A 14,521-nucleotide genomic window follows, 5' to 3' on the forward strand; every position below is an offset into this window, starting at 1 on the left:
CAAAGTTGATCTCCCATTCAGACAAAAGCATTGCTGGTGCAGAAATTGACTGTATATTTATAGGTATAACTTTTGTTGAGATCAAATCTAAACCCTAGTCCTGACCTTTGATCTTTCAAATACACAAAAGGCAAATAGTTTTGATATTGTCATAATTGAACTGGAGGATCACCGGCCCAACAAGTGACTATTATTTGTTTCACACTGCTCTATAGGACAACTGTGAAAACATTGTTGATCCAAATATGAATTACATGCTCATTTAGTTTACTTTGTCTTGCCTGGAGTTAGATTTTGATTAGGTATTGATAGCAGTAGGTACTGATACCCACACACTCACACACTTACACGCCTGTCAGTACAGCGACCATCATCTCAAAATTCTGGAGGATAATGATACAAAGAGATTCTCTGACACCCATTCATTTTACTGCTACTTTGATGAGGGGAGAGGGGGAGGCATACATATTTTTGCATTTAATTCTATTATAAATATCAGAGCACAATCTCCTATCCACTTTTGTTGTCAGCTGTCTGTTTCACTGAAAATGAATAGAAGATTGTATAGAAATCAGGCAGTTTCAGGCAGGCAGGGCACCAGTGTGCTCAATTAGAATGACAGCATGCAGAGGAAAAGATGTTATCCCACTGACAGAGTAAGATATTGCTTGCTATGACAGCAGATAATAAAAGGACTATGATATGAGTGGAGGATTAAACCACAAGATTCATGACTAGAAAATCTCTCCCCTTTTGCCAGTGTATCAGCAGATCTTGGTGAGTCCTTTCCTCTGCATGGTTTCCTATATTTTCAGAGCTTTCCCACTGTTCTACTTAAACTGAGGATTTCAAAACAATCAGCAACAATTTTCAATTCAAAGGACAGTTGACAAGAAAGCATAAATAATGTCCTGATAGTCACAATAGACTGAAAATTGAAAAAAATCCATCCAAAGCAGTAAAATGTCTCCTTTAAATCAAGTGGCTGCTTTGTCCATAATATAATCCTAATGTACCCTTCCCAATCAAATTCAGGCTTTGGTATTGGCCATTATTATCACACCTGAAAAAGGCTCCAATAGAATTTTACTGTTGTTGGCATGGAAATGAGTACTGACTGTTGTGTGGACAATGATATGGGGAAGTTGGGATTTTCAGCACAATTGCTGGTGAAATATTCATTAAAATATGCATTTTTGAACTTCATGCACCAATTTCCATGACAACATCATGAAACATTATATTCCTAAACATTATGCCTTGAAGAAATTTGCTCTTTTTCTTTCATTGTTCCTGTAAATACTCAGTGAAGGTTACTAGGTTTGCTTACTCAAAACATTTGGCTTGACATCGCATGAATTAAGATGCTGTTCTGGGTTTCCAAGGTAATGATTATATGTCTGGTTACCACTGGTTGTGAAAGCCCTCTGCACAGCACTACTGCAGGTTCCTGGGTTCTGGTTACAGCAGCAGTAACAGTCCACACAGCAATGAAAGTATTCTACTGCACATGAAAGGCTTTATATTTCATTTGTAGATTCATATTCAGAAAAGGACAGAGGAATCATCATTATCATCAAATTTGCCAGTAAAATCCAAGGATAACCAGCGCTGTCAGATGGATTATTGTCATCACACCTCTGAACAGTAATACATTCTGTCCTCAGACAAATCTAAAATAGTCGAGACACGCTGCAGTACGATCTGTTGGATGAGCTGCCAGCATGCTGGGATCAGTCCTGGCTCATCACCTACTGTATGCTGCATGTCACACCCAACTTTCACAGATGGGGTCCCCAAGCATATATATATTGGGGTCGCTGGTATAAGAAAGTTTGAGAACAGCTACCATGTTCTAGACACCAAACTCTCAACTACAGTAAGGTCATAGATGTTTCCAAATCTACTGCTCTGGAAATTTGCCGTTCAGCCATATGAACCCAATCTAAAATATGGTGGAAAATGTGATCCCAATTCTGCATGATCTGCAATAATAATAATGCATTATATTTGCAATACACTTGTCATCGAGTAAATCTGCTTGAAAGTACTACAAGAGAAAAATCTTGAGTACATTTATTATTATTATTATTATTTTGCAGAAGCATTGCATATAAAAAAGGATTTCCCGTTGGTACCACCACATTAAAATCAATGTATACTGGACAGTTTATGACTTTCAATCCCATTATTTCTCCCTGTGTGCTCACAGATCCCAGTTCTCATCAACCTGAGTCGGGACGCAGACGTGAACCTGCCAGTGAAGCCCCTCATCTTTGCTTTGGCCATGGGAGCCTGTCTTGGGGGTGAGTGACAGCTCTCGTTAAACTTCTCATTTCAGCCCCACATTTAGTATCGAAGAAGAGAGAGTCAGAAAAAGAGTCTGTGCTTTGTTTGGTTTTGGGCCAAACACTTGAACTTTCCTGAGTTACTTATAGACACCAGACACTCTTTATAGTTCAGCAGCCCCCTTTGGAAGATGTGGATCTTTATAGATGGCCTCTGCCAGAAGGAGACATCATTTGCTCCAGGTAACGGCTGTCCACACTTTGTACAGCTGTGCCACTCCCTGGGGAGACCAAGCTGCGCTTTTTGTGAAAGCAGCCCAAGGCCCTGAAAGCTCGGCTCATTCAGGCTCCTGCACACCCGACTGGCAGGCCCTCCAGCAGGGAATGGCTCTGTTTGGGTGGGAAGGACACAGAAAGAGAGTTGTCATGGCATTTCAGTTTCATCAGCTGCACTGGGACAGGTCCTCATTGATCAGTGATATGATGCTGTCACAGCTCAACATCAACACACTGACAGTGAGCCGTATGAAGCAGCAGGATGAATATGTGCCATGGATCTCAGAGACGTTAACCTAGAAAGATTAAAAATGCTGAGTGTGCTGAATGCCTACTACTACTACTACTACTAATACTACTACTGCTACTACTACTACTACTACTACTAATAATAATAATAATAATGATAATAACAATAACTACATTTCCTGGAGAAAATGTGTGGGCAAGCTGAAAGCAGCTGGAAGTATTACTTAAGCAATATGTTCATCTGAATCATTTGATTATTAATACAAGGAAGAATACCAAACATTTAAAAAAAAAAAAAATGTAGCATACAACTTTGAATTTGTTTTTACATTTCAATTAACACTTTTTTAAAATGTTGTTTTGCTTTCTGTTAAGGAAATGGCACATTGATCGGAGCATCAGCCAACGTTGTGTGTGCGGGGATCGCTGAACAACACGGTTACGGATTCTCCTTCATGGAGTTCTTCAGGTGAGTCTTCTCTCCACAAGAGCACCGACCTCTCAGCGCTGAAATGATGATGACATATTGCACAGTCCAAAGTAGAAAAGGTTATAAACCTCTGGTCTCAAGATCTTGCACCAGAAGTTTCTTTACTTTTAGAAGGTTCTGTTTGGGTAAATGAATCCTATACCATATATGTGTTCTGCCTGAATGAATACTTACATTCTAATGTTGCCAAAAGTGTGTGTTGAGTTCACACTCTCAGAACGTTTAGAGAGAAGCCAAAATAATTGGTGTTCAAATCCCTCAATGCAAATGCCTGAATTACCCTGAAATCCTCTCTGTGGATTTGTGTTTGCAAGCTCCAGCGTTGGAGGCATGTGGCAGAAAGCTGCTCTCCTCTGGGAGGGAGTGCGGCGAGAGTTGTGGGCACTGGCACATTAATCTGTCTGAGCACGGCCGGGCTTTGTTAGGGTTACTGCCTGACCTTACTTGGGATATATATGGTGTACCCTTGTGTCAGTTAAATAACTCCAGGTGCCGCCTCGCTGACACGAGTTTGTCAACTCCCCTGGGCTTCAAGGACCTGATTTCCAGTTGTGGCCTGTCCGCTGACACCGTCAGGACAGACTGAAGATTTAAGTTTTTGCTGTACTGAGTGTGTTATCATCCATACCGGACGAATTCAAACGAATCGAATCGAAATGAAATGTCCTCATGGTTTAGAAATCAGTCTGATACCTTGACCCTTAAAAAAATGAGTTTTTAGGCAAGTAAAACAACTTTAGGCAACTAAGACAACTTGTTTAAGGTTAGGGATCTAAGGTTAGAATCTGAACTTCACTCGGTTGGGTTAGGGTTAGGGTTAGAAATCTTCTTTGTACAAGCTGAGATTGAACCCAGGTCATTGACATTGAAAGCAAATGCGTACGTCCATCCACCACCCCGACCACACCACCCTTGCTTTCGACCGCTCTACATCAATGTCACACTACTTCCTATTTACGAAGGAACACGTTATTCTCTCATTTTTCGTGCACAGAGCACGTATTTGCATTTTAAGACATTGTGCTTATTTCCCAAAATGTCAAGAGATCAGGCTGGAACAGCCTTGTTTTTAGCCTTGTTTAGAGTTTATCCTCTGGGTTTTGAAAGGGTTTCATAAGCACAAAGGGTTGTATAATTTTCTCAACCTATAGAAAAGCATTTACTCCTTCAACTGGTAAAACGAGGAAGTCACTAAAATTGGAGTTACAAAGTTTTCACATGACAGCAGCGATATTTTTGTGTGAGTGGCTGAATTGGTTTTGAGTGAAACACTCAAGGAAAGCTTGATTTGAGAACCCTTGGGTGTTTTTTAAAAAGCCCAAGTGAATGGCAAAAAATCAGATTTTCTCTCAGGCGGTATGGTAAGTAGGCTGCAAGGATACATTCCACTGTACTTGAACCCCTCCCCCCCCAACTCCCTCCAATCCCCCAAACCCCAAAAATCGTGCCACCTGCTCACTGACGCCGATTTCCATTCTGGTAATGTAACAGCCACATCCCTCGCAATTTTGCTTGTTGGAGAAGTGTAAATGGTCAGTGGCGTAGAGGGAAGCTTGAATATGAGTCTGATTAGGCTTAATATGCAATCAGTTGGAAATAGCATGCCATTTGATTTATGGTGCTACCCAGCATATGTATGGAAGGGAGGGAGAGAAAGAAACAGAAAGACAGAGCGCACCGTTCCCTGCGGGGCCTTTTATTCTGTTCCGTATTATAGTTAAACTGGTGACATGTAATGTCCATCAGTGTATTTTACATGAATATGACGCCTCTGAAACTGAAACTTGTGTCCAGACATTGCTTCACACCACTGCCCCTGTACACTGCAGTATAAATCTAAAACTTCAGTGACACATTTGGTTCCCAGCAGTTTCTGTGACTGTCCCAACATGTAGATCAGTGACACCGACACCAACACCAGCAACAACAACAACAACACCAACACCAACACCAGAGAAGGTGGTGAAAGACAAGGCAACCTGTGCCTTGTGTTAAAGCCTTGTGTCAATTTGCTTTCCACTGAACTCTCAGTTCTATGGAGGATCCTTTTCACCCTGTACTTACGTGTATTGTGTAATTAGTTTGCAACTTTCCTTCTCACCTTTTTGGTTTTATTTGTTTCATATAGTGCAAACTGTTCCGATTCATTGTATTTACTTCAGTGTAATTATTGCAGTACTGTTGCGTCCTTGTTTCATTTTAACTTTACCACTACAGTATACCAATGGAACATGTCATAAACATGCCTTTCAGCTCTCTCGATGAGTGTTTTTTTGTGTACTCTGTATTTGGTGAAGCTATGGTGCGACATGTAACATTAAAGTATGGCTTTTAGTTTTCTGTGGTAGCTTGCCCTGAATTTGCAGCAAGGCTCCACTTGTGGGATTCCTTCAGTTGCAACGCGTCTTTCTAGGGCCCCTCTAGGGAGGAGCAGAGGAGCAGGGGATGGGCAGTGAAGGTGTGGTCGGTGTGGGCGAGGGGACAAGATAACCACAAGAGACCTTTGGCTTTGCCAGGAAAGGGAGGGAGAACATGTTTGACGTCTGCACAATTCCTCATTTATTGCTAGCTTCCTCTCTCCTCACGCTGCCTCAAAGTGCCAATTACCATCAGTATAATTGTATGAAATAATTATTATTGGTGGAATAAGTCATCAGAGTTACAGTATGTTGACATATCATGGTTAGTGCGTTGAAAAGACCCGGGGTGGTCCTTCTGCATAGCTTTTCATTAAAGCAAATAAGAATGGCAGCACACTCTCTCCCACTGTAGTTGTGCTACGGTAGTTACAGTTACTACACAGAAGCATACAGCACTGCCTGTAATTGGCTATCTGTGGCACGGGTCACAGCTGTACAGAGGGACAGGTAAGAGGAGAGAAGACTGTTTGCAACTCCAGACTAGCGCTGTATGAGGTGTTTAAATTAAAGGCCCTGATGATCCCACTGGGACTTGAATGTCTGATAGGCCATCACACAGGAAAATGAGAAGCCCCGAATAGCTCAGCAGTTAGGTGTTATGGTCTCTGATGCTCCCTTCATACCTCTGAGCCCTGGTGATCCTCCTCTCCCAAAGCCATTAACCTGGGGAGCGCGGCACCTTGGTATTGAATCTGGAGGCGAACATTTCACATGTTTTTTGTCGTTACACTTCTATTTAATCTTTGCCTAAGTTGTTTTCCTGCAGGTCAGCCTTGCATCCTCCCCTCCCATCCCAGCTAAATGACAGGGCATCGACAGGCTAACCAGACTCACCATAACATACTGTACCAATCCTCTCTGGGTGCAAATCACTAGGACTCTGATAACTGCACTGCCCTGTGTTTTTGTGTCGTTTTTTACTTGGGTAGAGCTCCTGGGGTTTGTCTTTCACTGAGCATTGTCTGCCAGGTAAACAAACAGGCTCCAAACAAAATGGCATTAAACAATGTAAACTGATGTAGGGAGAGAAGACCATTATTCAGTTTTTCTCTGCACCTTATGCTGCCATTCTTTGTCCTGTGGGATTCTCTCACCATGTGACAGAATTATTATTCCCATTCATGGTTCCAGCTCTCTGCGTCTGCGATGGGGACTGGAAACAATGGTCCACTGCACTGGAGACTGCAGGTGTGCTGCCTTCATTTGCAAGAAAACAAACACCAACATGTGCAGCAATCAGTGATAAAAGCTTAGACAACCACAGAAAAATATCCTATATATTTTTGGAGGTAAAAATAATATTTTCTGTATCACTTTTCACCTTTCACAGTGCAACCACTGTATATTTGTTAATTTTACTTGACTTATTGCTTACTGAATAGCACAGGTCAAGCATTGTGATGAGGACCAGGCGCTGCTCTTTGCCAAGCATAAAACCCCCACAGTCAGAGGAGCGTGTCCCTTTGGGTTTATCTGAAGAGAGACTTTGAGATTACATCAGGACTTTCAAAGAGCTTCCATCATATGCAATTAAATCAATGTGCGGGATCACAATGTACGACGGGGATTTTTAGCCAAGGTGAACCTTGTCCCTCTCTATCCTGTATTGTGGCAACTTTTTCATCTGCCCTCTGTCCCTCCATGCTGTGCATGATGGGGAAATGGGTATTGCTCAGCAGAAACGGATTCACTTGTCTAGAGGTGACCTCAGCTTGTCTGCTTATGATAACAGTTTAGAGATTACTGACTCCATCCATCCTCCAAGAGGACATTCACTCCAGAAAGATACAATCACAATGGTCTCATGTTAATGGACTATTTAAAGGACTTAGCCTTGTGACACCATCATATTTCCCATAATTTTTGGATGACCTTAACACTATCAAGCTATATGAAACTTGCAGCAACTCCGCAGCCACTACAGATCGATATATATAGCACTACACAGGTGTAATTATATATATACAGTACTGAATGCTGCATTGCTATCTAACTCTGGAGTATTTTTTGAATCATTGATTCTTTACCCTCTGAGAGAGCTGACATTTTCTGTTCAATAGCACCACTTAGCAGGGAGGTCTAACAATCATCCACTGTAACAGATGTGGCTATGGCTTTTACGCTATCATTAAGAAACCAGCACAGTGAAGTCGATGACAATGATCACTCAATTTATTTTCAACTCAGCTGTATAATGGCATTGTATGCATGCAAAAGACAACAGGTTAGCTTGTCACAGACTTGTAATATGAGATTTTCATAGCAAACAGGGTTTTCAGTCTTTCTGCTGATTATTACCAATGTCAGCCTCCATAGCATATGACAGCAGCACATCATGTACCCACAGCTTTGTATGAAGTGTGTATAAGTGTGGAATACAGGCAAAGTAGAAACGGGACACTGTAATTAAGTGCCAAAAAGCCTTTAAAGGAACGGTTGAGGTTTGGATTTTTCCAAGTATACACATAGAAAACAGTGGGGAAAAGCCTTTCCCAGAATGAACAAAATACAGAGATTAGAAGCACCTTAGATACAAAAGGTGAATATTTATTCCAGCTGAATAAGTGCAAATCAACAAAAATGCATGAAACAGCAAAAGAAAGGCTTATATAATACATGCAGCTCTATGCAATGTGTTTTAAGCTTAGTGTTCTTCCCCAGGCAGCAGTGAAATGTAGGAGGTCGCTAGAAATAGGAAAGGAGAAATGGTGAAGTCAGAACACCTGAGAGTGAGTACAGCCCAGACCTCTACTGTAACAACACATGATAGAAAACAGTAAGTGATCATATATACATATATACATATTTACTGAAAAGACATAAACCAAAAAAGGCAAGCAACATGCACAAACTATTTCAAAGGAAACATGCTAGATCAAGTTCTTCATTAAGGCCATCGGGGAGATCGTGCCCCCTAACCTGTGCACAGTCTCACCTTCTGATCTAAGGTGCTTCCAATCTCTTTTTTTTGTTCTTTTGGGTTTTTCCAAGCCTTTGCAAATGATCACTGATCAAGACTCTTTCTGGACATACAAAAAGTTCTCACAGCAGTTTTGGTTTGATTGGCACCAGCCTTCTGTTGGCATTTCAATACTGTTAAATAATGCAAGTCAATGGAGTATGAATGAAATCATATACAAATTCTTTGAAACAGTTCTATCACTTACAGTATTCTTGCTGTTACTACAAATATGGAAGTATGTGTAGTCACTTGCAAGTGATTTTGAAAGTAAAACTTTGCTAACATTGCTACCGAATCCTACCAGCAGGCTGTTGCAAACTTCTCAGAAACATTTTTGAATGTCCTAAGAGGGGCTTTGTGATCAATAGGACAGGAAACCTTTAAGAAAGGGAAGTGAAAGGTCACATTCTTATTATTCTCTGCGGTGCAGATAAATATCCAGAGGCAGACCTGAGCCAAGCTTTGTTTCAGACAGCTCGGGATAACTACCTCATTTAGCTATTCATTTTGTGGTACATTTTTGTTGGAGGTTATATTGTTCATTCATCCCTGATTAAACCTTTGTTGTGTAAATTCAAAATGGTAATCATTTTGACCTTTGTGCCTGAATTCAACTGGCCACTCAAAAAATTGTACTCTGTTGCAATTCAAATGCAACATCACCCCATATTTAATTCCTTATTAATTAGCCTAAGTACTGGACTAGCCTCATTAATCCTTAGCTCAAATACAAATGACATTTCCACATGCATATCAAATGGAAAAAGGCATAATTTTCATTATCTGAATGTAGAAACAGATAAAGCAGAGTAATATAGATCCATTCACACACAAATATTAGAAGTGCATGCGCGCACACACACACACACACACACACACACACACACCCCATTAATTATTTTATATAAGGACCTCTGAACTTTTCGTATGCTTTTCTCAGCTTCTCCAGACTTGAAGTCTCAATACATGGGGCGTTCTGAAAAGGTCATCTTTAAATGGGGCTTTTAAATGGCTTCTGATTTAGCAGACTTTATATAAAGAGAGAGAAAGGAACAGATACAGTAAGCCAAGAGCGGCTAACCCTTTTCAATTCTGAGGACAGGAAATGTAGAACGAACACGGACAGCTTTTCAGTTCAACTACAGAATGAGTACAGTGCTTTTTGTCTTTTTAAATAGACCATTTTCTGTAATCTTAAGGATTTTTTTCAGGATTTTTCAGTGATCCTGCAGCATGCGTGTGCATGTGTGTGCATGTGTGTGCATGTCTGGTTTTTGTGTGTGGCAAAGAATATAGTTAAGTCTCTGTTACTTGTTTTTTTTTGTCCATTTTTTATTTTAATATTTGATCAGACAAGTTCCAATACAGTTAATATGTGATGTAGCATAATAAATGAGACCAAGGGCTACTAGTTTTTCATTGTTTCAGAGACAAAGACATCAGCCTAATGGATGTGTGCCTACTGAAAAACTAACAGAACCTCTGTTGGTAAAAACACATTTAGACCAGATGGAATATGAGGTTGAGTTTCTGGTTTGACCTGGACTACATGTCCAAAATAAACACTGACATGTGAAACATCATCAGTGTGAAGTATGGCAGCAGTAGGTTTATGGTTATTGTCTATTTGGTCGTGACTTTTATATTCCACACTGCACCAGGACACTAGGAAGTAACATCTGCTCTAAATGGTATTTTAACAATTTGGGCTCCCTTCATTTTTCAGAAAGGGTTCTATAGTTTTAATACATTTCTTGCTGCTTTGACAAAGATTAATAGCCGGCACTCTAACTATACATAGCGGATATGCATTCATTGCTCCCTCTACTTGCCCTCCAAAACCTCCTTATCTGTGTCAGAGACTGGGAGCAAACAGATCTCTGGCCCTCGGAGCAGCCATGTGTCCAAGTAGGACATGGTAGACATCCAAATGACAAACCATCTGGAGTTCTGGAGTCATCTGATGACAAATTTTAAATTGATGATACTGATTTAGTAATGAACGCTGAAACTGTGGGGAAAAACAGCCTGGCCTATGCTATAATTAATCACTCATTTACGTTGTTATTGCTACTTTTTTGCCATTGATCAGCAGAGTTGTGTCTGAACTTCAGCCGACACAGGGAGAATAGAGCTAGTTTCCTAAGGCCTCGGACCAAAATTTACTCTGCCACAGGTCCTCAGCTACACATTTAACTGTGTGTTTAGGTTAGTTGGTTGTTTGTGTGTAGAGTCTGTCACCAAGCGTGATGTGATCTCATTTGGTAAATAATTTTGTAACATCTCATTGTTGGGTCTGTCTCGATCTATTCCTCTGAGCAGCGGGCTGCTTAGTGAGTAGGCAGACTGGACTTCAGCTGGACTTGGGTTCCAGCCCCTGTGTCAGCAAGCATCTGCTCTGCTGAAGTGTCCTTGAGCAACACACTGAATCCCTACCAGCTCCAGTGTTGTTCTGCCGCTCTGACCTCACTGCGGACAGGGGGCGGGTGGAAAGAGAATTTCCCTATGGGGATCAATCCTCTAATAACACATCAGAATCAGAATCAGTTTTACTGGCTAAGCAAGTTTGCACACACAAGGAATTTGACTTGGTGGCTTCCTCCTGTAGGTCACAATAAATACACACAACAAACACAAAACTATAAAAGAAGCAGTATGTAAAAAATTGAAAGTCAGACAATAGGTCTCTTTATGAGGTAGTATGCAAAAAGTAATATACAAGTATATATTACCTCATAAAGAGGCCTATATTCCCCAACATGAAATTATATTTCCCTGTTACTTCCCACCTATCGTTATATGCATCTGGTCTTTTTATCTCACACAGGAGAACTGGCCTCTGAAAAAAGGCAATTGCATAGAAGACACCTGTTTATAAATACCAGGCCAGCTGCATGCAGACAGCAGATTGATTCGGCCTCTAGTGCCGTTCCACTTGCTTATCTTGAAGTGTGGTTAACAAGTTGTCCAATGAGGGAATTCAGAGCATGACAGTAATGCTTTCTAGATACTTGAAGCCTTGTCCCTGTCAGCAAATTACCAGTCACTGTGACTGTTGATCATGACCTGCAGGAAATCTCTCAGCATAGTGTAGCATAGTACCCAGACATGGAGCTTTTGGCTGCATAAAGAAAATAAGAACAGATATACAGAATCCCAGCGATTGTACATGAGTTTTTTTCTGAAATGTTAATGTTAATTTCTGTTCAATCAGGTGTCTTTAACATCAATTCACTGTGACCTGCTCACGCTCAGTTTACTTAAATATACATCACTGATGAAGTGTGGATGATTTGCATGAATCTACTCATCCTGTGGCTGTGTGGTCTGGCTAATCCGTTTGATCTGTTTGCTACTTCAGTTTGTTAATGGCAGCTTGGATTACTAATCTCACTTGAGCTAACTTCCGTTCTGTTATACATTCAAAACACCAGGCTGTCTGCTTTTTAAACTGTGGATTTACAAGGTTTTACACTCTTTACATATGGGTTGCTTTCACCTGGCCCATTTTGCATCCCAGATCGCATTAAACTGGATGCTTACGAGGAGGGACACAAAATGTCTGCAGATGGAAGCTGTGATATCAAGTGTGACATGAAGTGACATCATACAGCACCCACAGCCTTATCAAACATTTATGCATGAAGGGCACTGGGAATAAGTTGCTCCAGGCAGTTAGCTCCATTTGTGTGATGTAGACTAACTTTGCCAAATGTGTCTTGAATCGCACATTTTTAGGCCAAGTTAACACTATTAAAATCTCTTGAGAGGCTTGAGGATTGCTATGTCAGACAACTGCAATATATCAAGTTCAAGTTCATTTATTTATATAGTCCTTTATCACAAGCATGTCTCAAAGGACTTTACTGAGAATGAGCCTAGCTAGATCTAACAATATATATATATATATATATATGTATACTGTATATATGCCATTTCCTATTGTAATAGAGGGGATTGGAGAAACACAACAAAACACTTTATTTCTTGTTACAGTGTATATTGTTGTCAAGCCCATCGACTCTTAATGTCAAGTATAATCACAATGTCCAAAGCAATGTTCTTTGATGACATGTTGACCAACTCCATGTATGCAGGCCAAACTGAAGAAAGCAACTCTATCTTAAATCTATCTTAAACCAGTTTTTCAGCTGTTTACAGCAGAGCGAGCGATCCAAAAATATCCTGTTTGAGAGCTTGTTTCCTCTCTAGAATGGTGCAACAAGACCGAGGTCAAAAGGCAGTAGATGCCACACTGATAGTATCGGGGGAGATTACCGCTGACACAGTTGTAATTACACTGGTAACACTTATTCCAGATGGATGTTGTACAATCACGCAGATAAAGGACTTTCCACATGTCACTCTTGGGAAGCGGGCTCACCAGGAAAGCTGCTTACGCACCGGAGTGCAGGAAGTCTGGCGTCTCTGCTTCCATAATACCATTTCAATAACTGGGCTTATGCAGCGGCCCTGCGTGCTGTGGTGTGGCACAAAAGTAGTAATCACATGACCACACTTCTTCTTTACGCTGGGAAGTGCGTGACAAGTTGTTACATTTATCTTCACATTGTGCGTTTTATTCAATTTTGTTAGAATTAAATATAATCTAATTCTTTTTAGAATATTAATTATGAATGATTACAGAAATACACTACAATACAGCTTCGAACAAGATCCTTTTTGGGTAAAATGTTGCTTTATAAAGTGGCTTTCAAGTGGCTCTATTTGAAGAGCCACTTGAAACTCTGAAGTCATTCTTAGCATAATTATTGGTTCATCATTATGGTTCCTCAGTGGTTCTTTGAATGTTCTCAACTCCGACAGTAAAGCAAAATGTCCACAGTAACAGTTGGAGGATCTTGCAGTTCATAACATTGTTCTTAGGATGTTGTTCTCTTTCTCCTCACAGGCTGGGATTCCCCATGATGATAATGACGTGCATGATAGGCATGTGCTACCTGCTGGCCACACACATCGGACTGGGCTGGAACATGTGATCTACAACTGCTGTGCAGAGCCAAAGAGACTGTTATTGTGTGTGTGTGAGTGTGTGTGTGTGTGTGTGTGTGTGTGTGTGTGTGCATGTAGAAATCCACCACTCCTTCAAGCATTTAAAGTTTCAGTTCACTGGATTGTGATAAGTAACTTGATTGACTGGTCACATTCCAGGCTCTACATGAAGCACAACAGCCATATTTTGCAAAGTATAGAAAAATAACAAGGTTTATACAGTAAAGAACGTTGGAACAACAGTGACAAAGATGTGCGGCGACCATGATGCCAGAGCAGGAACCAGAATTATAGTCGCTTTGACCAGGCTTTTGAACCAAACATCAAAACAATGACGGAAAGAAAGTATGATGCGTGTGAATTGAACCCGTTCTAGATGGCTGGTCCCGTGTCCCCCCATTGAGTTATCGACTTCCTCAAAACTTGACTAAACCTTCTATCCTCAAAAAACACCTTAATCCAAGGGAAGGAAACTAATGGCCCCACTCCATAATGCTCTCTGTGGTGCTACTGCCTCTGTGGTTATGATCAGTGTAACTGATTCCAGCTATCGCCTATGAGGTCAGGCTATTCATTCCTGCGGTCTGTTTACAGCAACTAATTTGCTAAAGGAGCTACAGTATTCCATTGATTTGCTTTTAGAAACATTTAGAATAAAGATCATTATTCATTCTGGTCAAACTTTCCACCCAAACTTATATTTATACGTTGAAGGTACCACAATACCCAATGAAAGGGATTTTATAATGGTAAATGCCTAATAAAGTTTGTTTTTGTTTGTCAGATGCCCAAACATCAATTTAATTTGAAAGACAAGTGCAGC

General features: G+C 40.7%; 1 protein-coding gene across 1 annotated transcript in view; it reads left to right on the forward strand.

The window, feature by feature from the left end:
- oca2 (oculocutaneous albinism II) overlaps positions 1-13,685 on the forward strand; it is a 48,118-nt gene extending 34,433 nt beyond the window's left edge. The window contains exons 22-24 of the mRNA XM_071923476.1: positions 2,213-2,306; positions 3,189-3,282; positions 13,598-13,685. Coding sequence (XP_071779577.1) covers positions 2,213-2,306; positions 3,189-3,282; positions 13,598-13,685 — 276 coding nt within the window. The remainder of the gene's footprint in view (positions 1-2,212; positions 2,307-3,188; positions 3,283-13,597) is intronic.
- Positions 13,686-14,521: the final 836 nt, after the last annotated feature.

Source organism: Centroberyx gerrardi, chromosome 9 (assembly GCF_048128805.1).
Source record: "Centroberyx gerrardi isolate f3 chromosome 9, fCenGer3.hap1.cur.20231027, whole genome shotgun sequence".
Classification (NCBI taxonomy): domain Eukaryota; kingdom Metazoa; phylum Chordata; class Actinopteri; order Beryciformes; family Berycidae; genus Centroberyx; species Centroberyx gerrardi.